Source organism: Tasmannia lanceolata, unplaced genomic scaffold (genome assembly GCF_043159265.1).
Source record: "Tasmannia lanceolata isolate RefF3 unplaced genomic scaffold, GAP_Taslan_0.1 ptg000015l, whole genome shotgun sequence".
Taxonomy (NCBI): Eukaryota; Viridiplantae; Streptophyta; class Magnoliopsida; order Canellales; family Winteraceae; genus Tasmannia; species Tasmannia lanceolata.
The window spans coordinates 51,735,403-51,753,834 of record NW_027518692.1 but is presented as its reverse complement, the minus strand read 5'-3'; the positions used below and the strand labels follow the sequence as shown (position 1 = coordinate 51,753,834).

The 18,432-nt window shown below is 38.8% G+C and overlaps 2 protein-coding genes across 3 annotated transcripts; both read left to right on the top strand.

Moving 5' to 3' along the window:
- Positions 1-419: 419 nt before the first annotated feature.
- On the top strand, positions 420-11,590 carry LOC143892297 (putative E3 ubiquitin-protein ligase LUL2). 2 transcript variants are annotated; one of them, XM_077396813.1, is made up of 4 exons: positions 420-884; positions 1,190-1,717; positions 8,883-9,387; positions 11,247-11,590. In XM_077396813.1, the coding sequence occupies exons 2-4, from the start codon at positions 1,215-1,217 to the stop codon at positions 11,385-11,387; spliced, it is 1,149 nt and encodes a 382-aa protein (XP_077252928.1). In that variant the 5' UTR covers positions 420-884; positions 1,190-1,214; the 3' UTR covers positions 11,388-11,590. The 2 variants fall into 2 exon arrangements, with proteins under 2 accessions (XP_077252928.1, XP_077252927.1); XM_077396812.1 differs by having other exon boundaries at positions 420-1,717.
- A 1,052-nt stretch (positions 11,591-12,642) lies between these two features.
- On the top strand, positions 12,643-18,432 carry LOC143892296 (chorismate synthase, chloroplastic-like). The gene is made up of 13 exons (XM_077396811.1): positions 12,643-12,917; positions 14,624-14,777; positions 15,238-15,314; positions 15,440-15,498; positions 15,631-15,714; positions 15,847-15,939; positions 16,737-16,817; positions 16,903-17,034; positions 17,231-17,333; positions 17,455-17,549; positions 17,636-17,701; positions 17,844-17,928; positions 18,038-18,432. The coding sequence occupies exons 1-13, from the start codon at positions 12,764-12,766 to the stop codon at positions 18,184-18,186; spliced, it is 1,332 nt and encodes a 443-aa protein (XP_077252926.1). The 5' UTR covers positions 12,643-12,763; the 3' UTR covers positions 18,187-18,432.

The following is an 18,432-nucleotide window of genomic DNA, read 5'->3' as shown; positions in this document are numbered from 1 at the left end:
TCCAATAAAGAAACTTTCGCAAATAATTCGTGGCTCCACCATCCACGTGGGATACAATAATGGCGATAAAGGCCGTTGATCTTCTTCGAAAGGTGGGTCCCAGATGGAACATTGATCTGGCAACTCACAACATTTCCAAGTAAAAGGAAGGCTAAGATCGTCCCCTAGTGTGGGGGCCAAAATGGGCATTTATGTCATTCCACCAGAAAATACGTTTAAATAGCCTTTTAAATGATTTTTTCACCCCCCTGTAGAATGGATGCGCCCCACTCTTGACATAATTTGACGTCAAAAAGCGTTAAAGTTACCCACAATTCACGATACACTGAGGGCGCATCCATCTGAAAGGGGGGGGGGTGAAAAAATCATATATTTTTCTCCTTTCTTTACCTATTCAAAACCTCTTGGGTGCGGCTTTACGCAATCCCATTATCAAAAGAAACCAGATTCTTCGTCTATCGCTTTCTTCAATTCTTCTCGTTTATTTCTATCCGGAATTCTGTCTTTTTCATAAACCCAAATTTATCCCCACATTTCAAAACCCTAATCTCACTAATCCTCTTTTGATTAATCTCTCGCCGTGCCAATTTTAATCGAATCTCCTGGTCCCAAGAAAAAGAAAAACAGAAAGCCATCTCTTCTATAATTAGGGTTTTCTAGGGTTTCTCTATAGAAGAATAGGAATCCCTATAAGTAGGAAACCCTATCAGCATTCCCAACTTTCCTTAATTCCTTGTCATGCCGTTTCATATCAATTATCTCCCCAACAACCCCTCTTCCTAAATGGGGTAAAAAGACAAAAAAAAAAGAAGAAGAGAAATCTCCGCCAGAGATTAGGGTTTTAAAGCTTTTCTAGGGTTACTTTTCTTCCTCCAGCTAAAAAGGTAAAGGAAATAAATAATCAGTAATCTCTAATTTTTTCAAAAGTTAGTGTTCTCTGGGGATCATCCTCATACTGGACATAATCCATTTGTCTAGAGATTAGGGTTTTGAAAGTTTTCTAGGGTTTCCTTTCTTTTCAAAAATTGATTTTTCTAGGGTTTCCTTCAGCAAAAAAGGTAAAGGGAAAAATAAATAAATAATCAGTAATCTCTAATTTTTGAATGAGGATCATCCTCATACTGATACAATCCATTTCTCTTCAAAGATTAGGTATTTAGACCTTTACTAGGGGGCTTTTTTCTTCTAGGGTTTCAAACAAAGAGAAGGACAAAATGGGAAATATTGGAAGTAGCAGTGCCCACCACAGACGAAGAAATTCAATCCACAACAACCCACCTCCTTCCCCTTCTCCACAACCCACACCTCCAGAAACCGCCGGAAACCGGTACGTTTCTGCTGCTGCAACTTCTTACCCTCCCCCGTACCCTAACTCTAACCCCAACCCTAACCCCAACCCTAATTTGCCACAACAGTACTACCAGTACCCAGGCTACTACCACCCTCAGCAGCAACCCATCCCATTGCCCGCGCCCATCGATCACCACCACCGTGGCGGTGGGGCCCACTCCTATCCTGCCCATGCCAATTGGGTTGGAGGGCGGTACCCCTGTGGCCCTTTTCCAATGCCTCCCGCCCCTTATGTGGAGCATCAGAAGGCCGTAACGATCTGTAATGCTGTCAACATCAAGAAGGAGACTATTAGGATTGAACCCGATGAGCAGGACCCTGAGAAGCACCTTGTTACTTTCATCTTTGATGCCACTGTTGCTGGAAGGTAATGCTTTTGATTCGGCATTCCTTAATTTCTTTAAATTCCTAATGCCCTCTTTGTTTAAGATTATGACAACCGATTGTGAGTGCCAAATCGATTATTGGACTCAAATTTAAATGTAATTTTGAGTCCAACAATCGGCTTGGCACTCACAAGCCGGTTGTCATTATCTTAAATGAGAAGGGCCTAAATGCTCAAGTGGGTCATTATCTGTAATTGCGATCACAAGAATACTTGTATATTGCATGGATGATGAGGTTTTGATTTGCATTTTTTATATTGTAACAGCAATTTACTTGTGATTGTGTTTGGGTTTAGCTGGAAATAATGCAATTTATTCATTTGCCTGAACCTTTTCTCGATTGTGATATATGGATTTCTCCCTTACTGTGTCTCTCTTTGATTGGAATAGATGGTTTTTCTGTTAATTTTATTTGTGTATTTGTTGTTCACTCAAATTTGTGTATCTGTCAGATATTCTAATACTTGGTTAAGTCAACTACAGGCTGCTGTTAATTACAGATTCTATCTGGTGGTGGTTGGATGCCTTTGATTTATTGTAGTTATCTTGGGTTGTATGGAAGACTTTTAGCGTCCTAATGACTTCGAACTATTCTCTTCTTTGGAGAAAAGTGACATGCCTTTGACTTATTGTAGTTTTCTGGGGTTATATGGAAAACTTTTGACATCCGACTTTGAACTATTCTATTCTCTGGAAAAAATGTCAGATTTTGGTTTCTTTCTGCTGGTCACTTTTGGAGATTTTTTTCTTTTTAAACTTTTCCCTCATTCATGCGATGTTTTGATAGTGCTCGCGAAAATATCTATAGAATCTCTTGAATTAGGTTTTATTTAGCTTCTAGTCATAGGTATTCAATCAGAATATCCAAACCATTGCATCATGGCCCTTGAACAGATGTAGTTTCGTTGGGACTGAGGATCCGAATAACAACCTGGATTCTCCATGTTCTGTAGCCATTCCACCCAAAGTTTTCCAGCTACAAAACCTACCACCTACGATGAAACTCCCCACGGAAAATGGATTAGGAGTGGTTTGCCAATGAAGCTGAGGCAAAAGCATTATTATTTGGACTCCAATTGTTTGCCAAAAACAATCTGGGCCCATTGATGGTTGAAGGTAGACCCGGCAAACAGGTAACCCCCGCGGGTACGAGTACGACCCGTGCGGGTACGGTACCCACGGGTACGGGTAAAAAATACCCGCGATTCTACGCGTAGGTTTTTCATGTACCCATACCCAACCCGTGCGGGTAGGGTAAACCCACGGGTAACCCGCCGAATTTGAATTTATATTTTTCACCTGATTTTTTTTTCCAACAGAAGCTTTCACGGAACTCCGTGGGTCTCACAGAGTTCCGTGAATTTTTTTTTTCACGTAATCCGTAAAAAATGAGAATTATTTGAAAGATAATTCAAGAAGTTTAGTGATAACAAATCTGCAAAGATGAAGAGAAAAGAATTTTAGTTCAAAAAAGGGAAAAAGATCGAATCTAAGTTAAAAAGTTGAGATCTGCAGAGATGAAAAGTTGAAAACTAAAGAAAAAACATAACCCTTGTTTTTTATGGGTAACCCGCGGGTACCAGGGCCCGACCCAGACCCACCCGCTGGTCACTGGTGCGGGTATATTTTTGGCAGGTAACAAATTTGGTACCCGTACCTGCAAATTTTGCTACGGGTCTGGTGTACCCGCGGTTACAGGTACCATTTTGCTGGGTCTAGTTGAAGGGGACTGTTCAAACGCAATTGCGTGGGCAGCAGGTCGTTGTTGCGGACCATGGAAAATGCATAGTATTTTGGATGAGGTTCGCGTTCTAATCAGAGTTATCCTTCCCCAGCTATGCCACAGACATAGAGCTGCCAGCTCGAGGGCTGACGAATTAGCGAAAGCTGGAGTTGATATTATGGGAACCTGTGTTACTGTGTACGATACGGGTTGATATAAATCACTATTTGGGCATCTAATGTAACAGGTTGTGGTTGGGGGACCTCTTGTCCCCTCAATGTATTTGCACTTCTGTTTGGGAATAAAATTTAGTTACTTTTCAAAAAATAACAAGGATACTCCAAGCTTGCACAGATGGAGGGCGGTATAGTAAATGATCCAGCAGTCTTGCAAGCTCTAATTCGGCGAGCTCTAATTCTGAAAGACTTTTTGTCTTTATCTGCCTGCTATTTTCAAATCACACGTGTAGACCTTTCCACACATGCCAATTCACCGAAAATTAGTGGTAGAGCATGTCTTTACATAAGGTCCAGCTGGAAGGGTGCTTCTTCTGTTACGAAAATTAGCAGGTATGATGGGAGACCGACTCCTGGAGCTGTTAACGTCGCCCGTTAATATATTGAGCAGTGGCCTACTCTCCGTCTTCAACTATTTACTTTACAGGTAGTCAGGAGGTGAAACTTTTCCGTGTATTCTCTCACATACTTTCCTCCTTGTCTAAAGGCCTAATAATCTTTGGTACAAAGTGGCCCTAAAGACAATTGGGAGGTATTTTCTTTTCATTTTCATCTTTCATTTTGGCCCAGCTTTCAATTTTGGCCTAATCTCTTTGGAGCCTCGTAGACTATATTTGTATCCACCAAACGAGGGCCATACCCTTCAGTTTGATGGTCACAAACTTTACCTCCTTGTTGTCTGGGAGTTCTTTTGATTCAAAGAAGTGATCGACGCTATCTACCCATTCAAGAACTTACCAGTGATGAGGCACCCCTTAAAATCTCCTACATTCGCTCGAATGCCGTAGTCCCACTATCTTTGTAAGGCTCACACAAGCCAATACTCAAAATGGGGCTGAGGCCCATTGTAGAATTGTCTTGGCTCCTCATAAGGCTTAAATTCATCATCTCGATCTAATTGTCCTTTAGAGGAGTCGTTAATACCTAAAACTTGACTACCAGCCTTGCCTGGCAAAGGTGGACAGGCTTGGCGGGTAGCCCTATGGCCATAGAGTGTCCGGGAGGTCCTTGCCCTATATGGTCACTTATCCGAGTCAGTGTGGCTCTAATATCGGCCAACATGTGAGAGTGTTGTTCTAATGTGGATTGAGTGTTCTATTGCTAGGCCCCTTAGGGCTGGGCTAAACTTTGCCCATGATGTGGAGCATTGTCTTTGTCAGTGATGCAACAAAAACTTCGGATTGCTTGCAGCAGAGATATAATCATGGATTGATCTTGCATTCTTGTTGCTGTTTCTTGGATTTTCTTCATAGAAACTTCAAGGATCTTGCAAGGAGATGCAAAAATAAATGTTCCTTGCAAGCTACGAGGTTAGGGATGTGAAGAATAAGAGAGGCTAGGAATTTTGAGTAGGGAAGTCTTGGACCATATTATTGTTGAAGGGGATTCATTGAATCTCATTCGGTGGTTGAAGGGTGGTGTAGCTCCTCCTTGGAGATTTTTGGCGTTATTTGATGAAATTGAGGATTTTGTTGCGGGTTCGGCTATTGTCTTTAATCACGTTTGGAGGTCGGCAAACGAAAAGGCGGATGTGTTAGCCAAGCAGGGAGTTGGGAGGAAGAGTATTCTCTGGTTCGATCATCTTCCCCCGTAATATAATTTTGTTATTTTTGTTGTATCTTTTCTTCTTCTTCCCTGTTTCTTCTTTCTTGTTTTTGTTCTCTGGGTTGCCCCTTCTCGGGTGCTCCCTTGTCATTTAATACAATTCTATACAAATCGCTATTTCAAAAAAAAAAAAAAAGAGGCTAGGAATTTAAACCTTCAACTCTCCAATTGTTCAAATTTTTTTTGGAGAAATCTTAGCAGAAATTTCCAAAACCTCTATTCCAGATATAGATCTGAGTTTTATTCAAATTCAAATTCCCAAAAATCTGATTACAAATGAAGGGAGAAGCCCCTTTTGTAGACCTACAATGGAAATTACCTAGCTACCCCTACTATGGTAAAATGACTAAATAGTACATGATTAGCTACAAAAATAACCAAACTACTCTTAGTGAAGTAAAATGACATAAAAGGACTCACCAAATTAGTCTAGTGACTAAACTACCCTACGACATGTTACAAGTAGACAAAGGAACAAAGTAAAGCCTACTCTAAGGAGCTTTATGTGAGCCAATGTACCTTCCAAGGGGTGCACCTACAGTTAGCCATGACGAAACGGTGTGATTCAATGTGCATGACAACCCTACAGACTATGGAATCGGCTGAGACTCCTAACTGGAAACTAAAGTAAGCCTAGACTATGTAAACTGGCACCTAACTGACATGAGAGTGTACCCTACAACCTAGGACAGCACTAACGACTCGGATTCCTACTTGAAGATGCTCCAACTAACACGAATGACTGACCTAGATTCTAAGGGAAACTGGAGCTAACACCTAGGTGGCATATGGTTTTGGAACTGACAAGGAATTAGAGCTCTGGAGTCAGAGCTCTGGAATCCTAGCTCTGTGCTCTAATAAAAGTTTGATGTCAACCCCTGATTCGCATCAGTGTTCCTTAGCCTTTGAATCAGATTTTTTTGAATTTTTTGTACCTTCTCTTGTTGTCTTAAAGGCTAGTTCTTTGTTTATCCCCTTTTTCTTGACATTTTTCTGTAAAAGATAAGTAGAAAGCGAAGTTTAGGGATTTCGTAAATAATCATAATCTGACTTGGGAATTTTCTAAAGATGAAAGTCTTTTAAAGCTTTAGGTAAATAGCTATTGGATTGCACAGTAAGCATTACCCAGAAGCTAAATTCCAAAGTAAAGCATTACCCAGAAGCTAAATTCCAAAGTAAAGGTAAAGAATCATATTATATGAACGACAATGGCTTTAAAGGTTTAATGTCGTTAGGATATCCATGGAACGTGGGTAAAGTGTGGATACAATTTTGCAGGGATGGAACCTCCACCAAGGAAATTTCCAAAGATAAATTTGATTGGAGTCGGCACAAAAGTTAAATTCCGACGTAAAAGGAAAGGAGTTGCTTAGGTTAGGCTGAGGTGGGAATTCAGGCGACTGTCCTCTGATCCTTTGGGTATAAAGGACTTAGTGATGTGAGCATTGAAGGTTGTTGGCTAATCTTTAAGTGTATATCCCATAGTTGCTGGAAACTCCTTGGGCAGGTGGGAAACCCGTTTCCCCTAAAACGTGTTTCTCACGGGTGGGAAACTCGTTTCCCATAAAACCCATTTCAGAAACGTTTCCGAAACATGATAAAAAAAATTGGAGAAATGTTTTTCGTGTTTAAGTCTACAAAACCACATATTTCGTGTTTTCCTTGTGTTTCATGTGTGTATTTTCTATCACTTCTGAAACGCTTCTAATGCGTTTCGCGTTTCTAAAGATGTTTCTCATACGATTTCCTATCGTTTTTTCGTTTCTTGTTTCCCCTATATTTTTTTTTCATGTGTTTCTGTTTCATGTTTCGTTTCCTGAATTCATTTCCCACCCTGGTAACTATGGTATATCCTATCACTAAGATAAGGGATTCATTGAATGTCTTATGTTAACAGACTTCCATCTCAACTCAACTCAACTAAGCCTTTCTCCCAAACTAGTTGGGGTCGGCTAATGTATCCTTTAGAAAATTGTCATGAAGAAGGTGAAAGAATCTACCGGGCTCAAATTGACTAAGTTTAATCCTAACACTAGTTGGGTCCGTCTACATGGATCATTTTCTTCCATTCACTCCTATCCAAAGTCATGTTTTCTTTTAAGTTCCTAGCCATGAAGTCTTTCCTCATTCTTCTACCCATGATTGCCAGATCGGGAAGCGGGAAGCGAAGGCTCTCAGGAAGGTTGGAAGCGTGAAGGTCGGAGAATTTTTTTAATAGTTAAATGTTTAAAAAAAAATTTAAAAATAAAAATTACTAAAAAAAGTATAAGAAATAATTATATGAACCGAATATTTAAAAAAAATACCTTTTATTAAAAGATCCAACATTTACTTAAAGGAAAATCACTATCAACTGAAATGTCTGTGTTGACAGTCTGTTGACCAGTGCCTGACTAGAAGAAAAAAATTTAGAAACCAAATTATGAGAATTTTTTACCTGTCTTTTGAGATTTAATAATGTTTGGACATAGAATTTATGAATTTTTAAAATTGGAAAAATACCCCATTGTTTGGAAGTTAAGATTTTGACCCGATGCGTTTTTTTTTTCGAATTTTGTAGTAGAACTGGAAAGTTAACTTTTTATCCTTTTATATTTGGGTCTTGAAACTATTTTTAATAGATTCAAATGGGGGTTATTCCCTTATTTACATGTAAATCTTAAGTACTTAAATGACTTTACATGTACATACTAAGAAGAGGAAGAGAAGATGACTAGCAAGAGACAAGGAGGGTAGATAGGAAACGCGATTCCCATAGAGTGGGAATCGCGTTTCCCACATTTCCGAAACGGGATTCCCAAAAATCGGGGAATCGAGAAGATTCCTGTTTCCGAATCGATTTTCGGGGAATTGAGATTCCCCATTCTGAGTAGAGATTCCTGCTTCCTTAGTTCTACCCAATTTGTTTTCGGTCTGCCCCTACCTCTTTTTACTCCATCAACTTAGCACGAGTTACTTCTTCTCACCGGAGCATCCAAAGATAACAAATTAAATAATATGGCAATAACCAGATTACATCAACTGGGACAAGTCATCTCACCCATGGAAACACTGGCTACGCCCAACTCTGATTTATGTACAACAGTTACACATTCACCCCAGTCCAGAAACCTCTAAACTCATGGCCCCTCATAGCTGAGCCAAAATGATATTGCTCAGCGGGACTCCAACACCCTCGAGCGTCAAATGGATGGTAGAGACCGTGCCCCTCTTTTGAGGAGAAATCCTGCAACCAATTCTCATCATTCAGACAATATATTTTCTTTTTATAGCAGAAAATCAGCTGTCTTTTCAAATCCAAGAAAACTGGCTTAGACCCTGCCAAAATGAGCCCACGAAAGGAAGCCTACTCTACTCCTTTCGTTTTTTCATTGAATAGCAGAATTTATTGATAGATGTAGAGTGACACATAGGAGTCCCATTTATACAAACATATGCACATTTTCTTTCTTTTGTCATTCTTGTGTTTATTTCTCTTGTCAAAGAGCAATTCTACATGCTATGTGCTTTTATTTGTTGTTTAATATTTCCCAGCAAAATTTCACCCTCATTAATGCTTTTGTCTTGCCTTCTTCTCCACAGTATCACCATTATCTTCTTTGCAAAAGAAGGTGCTGACTGCAACATGACAGCGACGAAGGAAAGTTTAGAACCCGTCACCTTGTCTTTCAAACAGGGCCTGGGTCAGAAGTTTAAGCAACCACCAGGAACTGGGTTAAACTTCTCCATGTTTGAGGAGTCAGAGTTGTTAAAAGTGGGTGATTTGGAAGTGTATCCACTTGTGGTTAAGGGAGAATCATCCCCAACTGAGGGTAATGGGTTGGCGGATGGAAATTCAATGCCAGGACCTCTAAATTCTCAAATCACACAGGCCATATTTGAGAAGAAGGAGAAGGAGAAGGGCAACTATCAGGTGAGGGTGGTGAAGCAGATCTTGTGGGTTAACAGCATGAGATACGAGTTGCAGGAGATCTATGGGATTGGAAATTCAGTTGACAATGACTTTGATGGGAGTGATCCGGGGAAAGAATGCGTAATCTGCCTGTCAGAACCACGGGATACAACTGTTCTTCCTTGCCGACATATGGTAAATTCTGTTCTTGAGCTTTTCTTTTTGGGGTTTGGTTGGTGGTCTGGCTTGAGCCTGATCCACCCAGAGTGGTTCAGAGAAAATTTAAAAAAATGATCAACCTGTAAGCAGATAAAATAAGTAATAAAGGAAAATATAATAAATAATTGTGAAATGAAAGACGTTAGTTGTGGGTTTTGTTTTGGGTTTGTCTCCTTAACTATATTAGAAACAAAAGGAAAACAGATCATTTAGAAAATATTATGCTAGGAAAAGATAACTGTGGTAAAGCAAGTGCACATTTAATAGGGTTTGATTTGTGGCCTTTTTTAATGCTCAACTCATAGTTGCCAGGGTGGGAAAACGGATTCGAGAAACGAAATGGGAAAGGGAAACAGGAAACGCAATAAAAAAATAGAGGGAAACGAGAAACGGGAAAACAATAAAAAATCGTACGAGAAACGTCTTAGGAAACATATTAGAAACGTTAATGAAAAAGCATATGAAACACAAGGAAAACATGAAATATATGGTTTTGTAGATTTAAATTTTCTTAAATTCAAATTTCTTTTGGGATATTTCTTACTTTTAGTTTTTATTATTGTATACGCTGTTGTTTTCCTTTTTTATATCTATCCATCAATTTGTGTGTGTATTTTTATTTTTATTTTGAATGATTTTCGTAAGTTTCACACATCTTTCCCACACGTTTCGCATACGTTTTCTACAGGTTTTCCATACGCTTCTCACGTGTTTCATATAAGTTTCTTATGTGTTTATCATGCATTTTGGAAACGAGTTTCACACCTTTTAGGGGAAACGAGTTTCTCACCTTTCCGAAACGCATTTTAGGGGAAACGAATTTCCCACCTGCCCAAGGGGTTTCCGGCTACTATGGTTCAACTATTTGGGAACCCAAGTAAATCAAGTTGGGTGGACCTCCACCACCAAAAAACAAAACAAAAAGAGCGAAAACTGATGAAAATTGACTTTTTGTCTTTTGTGGTTGAAATGAAATTGGAGTTACAGATACAAACCAATTCAATCAGTCAGTCAAATGAGTTCAGGTCAAACCAGCCAGTCAGGTTCAGCTTTTAGGACATTGTCTGAAACCTTTCAGTCCCAGTTAAGTTGGTTTTAGAGGCTTTTCACCTGTCATAGTCTTGGGTGCATGTTGCAATCAATGTTTTGGTTTCCTAAAGCTAGGGTTGTCAATGTCATGCAAATCAGAATGAACTTACCATGTAATCTTGCTGCGGAGGACCCAATCCGATTCATTTACTGAACTGCAATGATTGGGTTTGAAGCATTGGCACATAACATTTTTCATTTCAGCAGGGTCAAGATATGGTTGGTTCACTATCTCCTTGGTTAAGTATTGTTGTATGACCTTATGCCTCAACTTTCACCCACAGGTAGCTTTGTGAAATCAATTTTGAAAAAAATTCAGACTCGATACTTTGAAATTGATGTTTTAATCTCCTGACTTAGTTTTGAGTTGAAAGTCCAGTATGAGTATTGGATTCGGAAAATCTCAAAAAAAAGAAAGATTTGTCGATTCATCAAAATATTTTAATCAATTATCAAATTTTAATTTTTTTACATAATAATATGGTCATAACAGGTAATATATGAAAATTTTTAATAGATTAAATAAATCTAATGTTTTATTTCTATGTAAAAAACTTACTATTAGGATGCATAAAACTCAAGTACGCAGTAATTGTAGTTGTGGTAGTAGTATTCAGAAAAGTTATATAAGAGTTCTGTAAGTGTCATGGTGAATCGGAAAGAGTTCTATAAGAGTTATATATGAGTGTCCTGTCAACAAAACAATCTTTTAGCTAACTAACGTTGTGGTTATTATTTTGATGCAGTGTATGTGCAGTGGATGTGCAAAGTTACTTCGGTTCCAGACAAACCGATGTCCGATTTGCCGGCAACCTGTGGAGCGACTCCTGGAGATCGAGGTCAGCAACAGATCTGAAGAGTTAGACACACATTCCCAACATGTATAGTAAAGTTGGATGTTTCTTTCTGGGTTCTCAATAATGTGTATAGTAAAGTTGGATGTTTCTTTCTGGGTTCTTAATAATCAGATGGGCAAGATGGTACTGCATTTTCTGTGGCTTCACCTTGGCTATGATGCTGTTGTAACTGTTATTTATGTTTCACACAGGAAGGATTGAGGAGTGATGTTTGATGGTTTGATTTTTTTTCATAGCATATATATAATGAGTTGATTCAGAGAAACATACACCTGCGCTCAGACTTAAGCTGCCTTATATTTAATCTAGTTACAACTTACAAGCATAAATAATGTAGGGACTCTTTGGTGCCACCAAATTAGAGGGAGAAGAGAGTATCATGGTCGACTAGGGAGAAGCTGAACCTAGGAGCTTTTAGGTCGTTCATCAATGCGGCAATTGCTATTGACTGGTCCGAGTTGAAAAGGTTGATGTAGTCCCAGAATGGGTAACAAGTACTAGATTAGCTCCCTAGAGTCTCACAAAAGTGAAAATGAGCGATCGAACATTTATACCTTAAGTTTTGGTCTCCCTTTTATAGAGTAATGTCCTTAGTCGTGAGTTTTTATTCGACTAAAGGCCTTATAGTTCATTATTTTTCAAAAAGTACGGTACGGCCCACACCATAAGATGATCTAAACCGTCCATAAATAGGTAGTGCCCCAAAAATCACTTCCATAGGATGATCCAAACTGTCCATTAGATGGGCCACCCAAAAATCATTTCCATAGGTTGATCCTAACCATCCGATCTATAGAGGGTTAGGATCAACCTATGGGAATGATTTCTGGGTGGCCCATCTAATGGACGGTGTGGATCATCCTATGGTGTGGGCCGTACGGTACTTTTTGGAAAGTAATGGACTATAAGGCCTTTCATCATATAAAAACTCCCTTGCCTCTCCTGAGACCTGATTGACTGGATACCAGGAGGTAGTTTTAGGGTTTTGGGGCTTCTAGAAAAGCTGTGAAGTTATACAAAACAAAATTTTGACGCTCAACTAGGCCATCTTTTGAACGGTCATGATTAATGCGGGCCAACTACCTAAAATTTTTTACATCTGATGAGGGGGTTAAAGCTTAAAGCCCTCTTCCTCGCCCTTTTCCTCTCAATGTGCACGTGGCATGTAAGGATTGGTCCGGTTCGGTCAATGGTTAGGTAGCCGGTCTCCATAGCATCACTTGAAGCACATGTGGGATCTCTAAACCAAACCCCAAGGCCCTACAAAGATGGGGCGAGGGTTAGGTGTACGATAGCGTGCCTCAAACCAAACCTCACGGTCCTTTTAAGTTTTAACAAATCCCTCTCTTTTTTTCTCTCTCTAAGTCTGTAATTCCCAATTCCTCTCAACGCATCCACAGCTAGCTATGGCCTTCTCTCTCTCTTCCAAACCCTTTCTCAACCCTACGAGAACCGATGGAGGCTCTTCTCTTGGGTTTCATCCCTCCAATCTCAGCAGATTATCTGCTCCCTCCCTACAGATCTCCATCACACATCGCAACGATGCTCCAAGAAAGCTAGGTGAATCTCTCTCTCTCTCTCTCTCTGGAAAGTGCACATCTTTGTGAAGCTTTTTATCTTAAGCTTTTGATCTAAGTTTCTGAATTGATCTTCTTCTTTTTTCTGTTTAGAAAAGGTTCGATTCACATATTCAGTTATGTAACTTCTACCTGTTCGAAATTTTTACCTCATGTTTTGCTATTCATCTTACAATTTTGACCTAGGTAGTCTTCAATTTTGCTGTTTACAGCTAGTTCCGATCCAGATCCAATCGCCTTACTCGATTTTTTATTAAATCTAGACGTTTATTTCTATTTCCAGCTCAAATTTTGTATGTAGTATATCAGAGGATTCTCCGATCTGCTATTGAGGACTGCTTTTGATCCTGAATCATTCACATATCTCTGGTTTATTAAAAATCTAGGTAATTTTTTTTTAGTTTCGTGTGAGTTTTTTTTATTCTAGGACGACAAATTGATAATTCTTTTTCTGTTTAGAACCACTCTTTGATCTTGCTTCTGATCATTTAGGCTAGTCAAACTTCTAATTCCTTTTAGTTTGATTCAATCTACTTTTTTCACCTGGGATTTCGGTCACAAGTTTCAGAACTTTATTCATTTTATTGTGTGGGGCTTCATGTCTTGATTAGGAGGTAGGGATGTAATTTACAGAAGCTAGTTGAGCTCCTAGATCTCTTTTGTTGGATTCTTCTGTTTTTTTTAATGTGAAATTCGTGAAATGTGTTTTGGAACTTCTCATCATTTTAACTTGTGTTGACCTTGATTAATTTCTTCAATTTTAATTCCAGAAAACGGCTCTTCTTTGGGTCACTTTTTCGTATTTCTCATGTGGGGGCTTTTTGAACTTGGATGCAGAATTTCTTTACCCATACTTTGTTATGACTTTGATCAATTTAAAGCGAGATATACCCTGATTAACATTTCATTTGTTTCTAATATTTCATCTGAATTTCTGTATCAAGTTTCTTTTTTTCTTTTCTTTTCTTTCCTTTTTTATGAGTAATTAACTGTGGGCATAACTTTCTAGAAAGCTAGCTACTCTGATTTCTTTCCTCTGGATTAGCTCAGTCTACTGTCTATGTTTAGTGTGAAGTTTCTAGTATCTTAGAACTTCTTACTTGTACCATGGTACCCACATACAGCAAGGGTACACCATAGTTACAGTGTTGCATCAGACATACACATTATATGTTTGGTACCTAAGTAGATTATCTCTGTATTAGAGCTTGTATTTGTCCTTTGGAGGAGATCGGGTATTATTGTCTGCAGGAAGATACGATGTTTGGTACCTAAGTAGATTATCTGGGTATTAGAGCTTGTATTTGCCCTTTGGAGGAGATCAGGTATTATTGTCTGCAGGAAGATACGATGTTTAGGATACATGTCCTGAGTTTCATCTTGTGATATGCTTGTGTTGGGTGGTTCACTGGTTTAGGATACGATGTTTAGGATACATGTCCTGAGTTTCATGTTGTGATATGCTTGTGTTGGGTGGTTCACTGGTTCTCACTGGTTTTTCTTTCAATCCCGCTACCTTCATAAATCAATTTCTCTTCTTACATCATTTGTTCTGTTTACTTTCTGACACTGCACGACATGAGATGTTTCAGTTACTGATATATTTTTTGTTAATTTACCACCTTTGTCTGCTTGGTATTCATAATTCTTAATTGTTTAAAATCTTACATGTTTCTCTTGGAACACCAGAGATACACGCTGGCACTGGAAGTTCATTTGGGACCTTATTTCGTGTTACGACATACGGTGAATCCCATGGTGGCGGTGTTGGGTGTGTTATTGATGGATGTCCTCCTCGAATTCCCATTTCAGAAGCTGAACTTCAAATAGACCTGGATAGGAGGTAATTTCTTTGGCACACTTACTGTCTCATACTGCTACAACTGTATCTAGTATCAAGTCTTTGCATGATTCATTTGCTTCGTTGGAGAGTGTAATATTGTTGCAGCGATCTATAGTTAAACTATTGGATGTTACATCATGTATGGGACGGTAAACGCTATTTGGGTTGCCCTTACAACAAATGGCGGTAATAAAGATAACCCATTACATCATTATTTACGATAAATAAAGAAATTTCTGGTATTCAAAATAATATCACAATTGTTCTCATTGTGAGACAGTAGCAATACCTTTTTCAGATTGAAAAGAACCAGTTCCATTTGACTGATACTTTAAGTTAAACCATGATTGCAGCATCCAGCTGCCTCGTACAGTCGTACCTTAATTAAGCCATTTAAATACCATGGTCGATGAGATGTTTCCATGTAGTTGCATGCTAATAAACTTACTGTTGTACCCAGGAGACCAGGGCAGAGTCGAATAACTACCCCCAGAAAAGAGACTGATACATGTCGAATTCTTTCAGGAGTTTCTGAAGGTTAGATATTCCTGGTTATTCCTTTTTAGGCATTGTCTCCTCGCATAATTAATTGTCACCTGTCTTACATGTGTTGGATTTGAAGTTCTTCTACCATCAATTTAACTGATGGAGAAAATGTGCAGGAATGACTACAGGAACTCCCATTCATGTCTTTGTACCAAATACCGATCAAAGAGGAAATGTGAGTATCCCCTGGGAACTGGGGTTTTTATAATATGAGGTCCTAACCTGATTATTACATCATTTATTTTATTGGTATCTTCATGGAATTCTGTTGACTTCAACCATTTCCATCCTCAACAAAATTTTGCAGGATTATAGTGAAATGTCAAAAGCATATAGGCCTTCGCATGCCGATGCAACTTATGATTTTAAATACGGCGTGAGATCAGTGCAGGTGCCCTTATTTTCCAACCAATTAATGGTTTCACTATCAGTCTTGAAGACAATTTTTGAATTTACTGGAAGCTAAATCACAATTATTGGATGTATGAACATAACTATGGAACTTGTTCTGCCCAAAGTGTAGGGTGGCGGGAGATCTTCAGCAAGAGAAACCATTGGGAGAGTTATCCCGGGAGCTGTTGCAAAGCAGATCCTCAAGCTCAAATCAGGAACAGAGGTGGGCTTATTACAATTTCTTTGGGATAACTTCTTATGGAAATGATATTAGTTTACATATGAGATCATGCATTGCACCATCTAGTTAAGGTTTTAAATGATATTGTAATAAAATATGAGATCATGCATTGCACCATCATGCTTCGTATGGAAATGATATTAGTTTACATATGAGATCATGCATTGCACCATCTAGTTTAGGTTTTAAATGTCGGTTTTGGTGTCAGTTTCGGCCACCACCAACACCGAAATATTTCGGTTTCGGTGGAAATTTTGGCCGAAATCAAAATTTAGGTCTTTTAAAAATTTCCACCGCAATGTATAAAATATCGATGGAAATTTCGGTAATTTCTGAAGAAATCCTTAACATTTCGGTAGAAATTTTGCAAACCAAAACCGAAATATATTTCGGCCGAAATTTGAAACTAATTATGAGGTATCTTGTCTTCAATACCTATATTGTTTGATGTTGTACATGCATGCGTGTCTAGGTAAGGATGCGTGCAGCTATCTTTACTACCTGCATGCAACTGCTGATATATGCTTTTATATAATGTATGACTAGAAAAACTGTACCTTATGGACAGTTCTGTAATTTTGCATTGTAGGCTATGGATAATATTCTAATCTATCACTGGTTTATTTTCTACAGTTAAACATTTTTTTTTTGGTTACATTTGATGAATACTCCTTGCAACCAATGAATCTATGGGATTACACACACCATCAGTATAACTGTACAAGTGGTCTTGGTCACACATAAGTGCTCTTTGTTGAGTTTATCTTTTGTGTTTTCAGGTTCTGGCATATGTTTCCCAAGTGCATAAAGTTGTACTTCCAGAGGGAGTAGTTGACAATGAGACTGTGACACTTGAGCAGGTGTGATACAAATGTTGGCTTTATCTGCTGAGGGTTTTATAGTACTTCCTTTGTTCAAGTTAATTGGTCTTACAAATTCTTCCAGGTAGAAAGTAATATTGTTAGGTGCCCGGATCCTGAATATGCTGAGAAAATGATTAGTGCCATCGATGTTGTCCGTGTGCGAGGGGACTCTGTTGGGGGTGTTGTGACATGTGTAGTTCGGAATGTTCCACGTGTAAGAATTCTACCCATTTTCATTTCCTGGCTAACTAGAGTTTGCGCCACACACACACACACACACACACACACACACACAAAATCCCTCTTGCTAGAGCTTGGCCTGAATATGTTTCTATGTTCTGACCCACTGCATGTTTTACAGCTTTCTCACAAAAGATCAAACGATATGAATAATTGCCTCTTTATTTCAGGGGCTTGGCTTACCAGTCTTTGATAAGCTTGAAGCACAGCTTGCTAAAGCTGTCATGTCACTACCTGCAACTAAGGGATTCGAATTTGGCAGTGGGTTTGCTGGTATAGAAAACTGCTCTTTAATCATTTGTCACATTTGGCCAACGGCCATCCGGGCTGCTATCTTTATATGATATTTATTCACATTTGGGTTTTAACTGTTTGTCAATGTCAATTAATGTAGGTACTTTGTTGACGGGGAGTGAGCATAATGACGAGTTTTATACAGATGGATACGGGAGAATCCGCACAAGAACTAACCGATCAGGTGGAATACAGGCAAGTTTCTTTCTTTTTCTATCTTTTCCATTACAATTCCATTGTATGAGTTTATTAGGCTTATATTGTTTTTCATATACATTCAGGGAGGAATATCCAATGGTGAAACCATAACCATGAGAGTAGCTTTCAAGCCAACTTCTACAATCGGAGTAAGTTTGATTTTTCTGTACTGCATTTCTTTCCATGTTATGCATTTAAAAAATCTCCTTTTTGGCTTGTCTTTACGTTTTCTCACCTTACTGATAATTTTTATTTCTTCGTCTTCTGGGGATGTTATGTGATGATTCACAGAAGAAACAGAACACGGTAACAAGAGACAAACATGAGACTGATCTCATTGCACGCGGTCGCCATGATCCTTGTGTTGTACCTCGAGGTATGTTTCTTAAATTTATCTATAGAGAAGCACTCTTGTTTATTGTCATTCACTTCTATTTAATCATGTTGAAAGAGATTCATGTAGAGTGTTTTTGCTGGTGCTGCAGCTGTGCCAATGGTGGAAGCCATGGTCGCCTTGGTTATTGTGGATCAGCTAATGTTGCATTATGCGCAATGCGAGTTGTTTCCCATCAATCCCTCTCTCCAGGAACCATTGGAGATGCCTAAGCTCGAGGCTGCTGGCTTTCCCTTTTAAAGGTGTGTTATCAACCTTGTGCCCTTAATTTAGTGTATCTTGATTTGAAATCCTCTTAGAAAAGCAGGAGGGGAGATGTTGTAAAAGATTATTTTGCCTAATTTCTTTTTATAATAGGGCTGTTCTAGCCATTGTAGAGTTTCATGTTTTTTTTTTTTTTCAATGCTATGTTAAAAAAAATAAAGAGAACTTTATGAAACCATGTCTCAATGCACTTTTCATATACATTATAATTCACTTACTAAA

Bases quoted from the DNA above. Each gene is read 5' to 3' on its own strand.
- LOC143892297 (XM_077396813.1), top strand. From the start codon at position 1,215: ATGGGAAATATTGGAAGTAGCAGTGCCCACCACAGACGAAGAAATTCA. The intron at 1,718-8,882 runs GTAATGCTTTTG...TCTTCTCCACAG, and splicing joins GATGCCACTGTTGCTGGAAG to TATCACCATTATCTTCTTTG. The intron at 9,388-11,246 runs GTAAATTCTGTT...ATTTTGATGCAG, and splicing joins TTCTTCCTTGCCGACATATG to TGTATGTGCAGTGGATGTGC.
- LOC143892296 (XM_077396811.1), top strand. From the start codon at position 12,764: ATGGCCTTCTCTCTCTCTTCCAAACCCTTTCTCAACCCTACGAGAACC. The intron at 15,940-16,736 runs GTGGGCTTATTA...TTGTGTTTTCAG, and splicing joins AGCTCAAATCAGGAACAGAG to GTTCTGGCATATGTTTCCCA. The intron at 17,035-17,230 runs GTAAGAATTCTA...TCTTTATTTCAG, and splicing joins TAGTTCGGAATGTTCCACGT to GGGCTTGGCTTACCAGTCTT.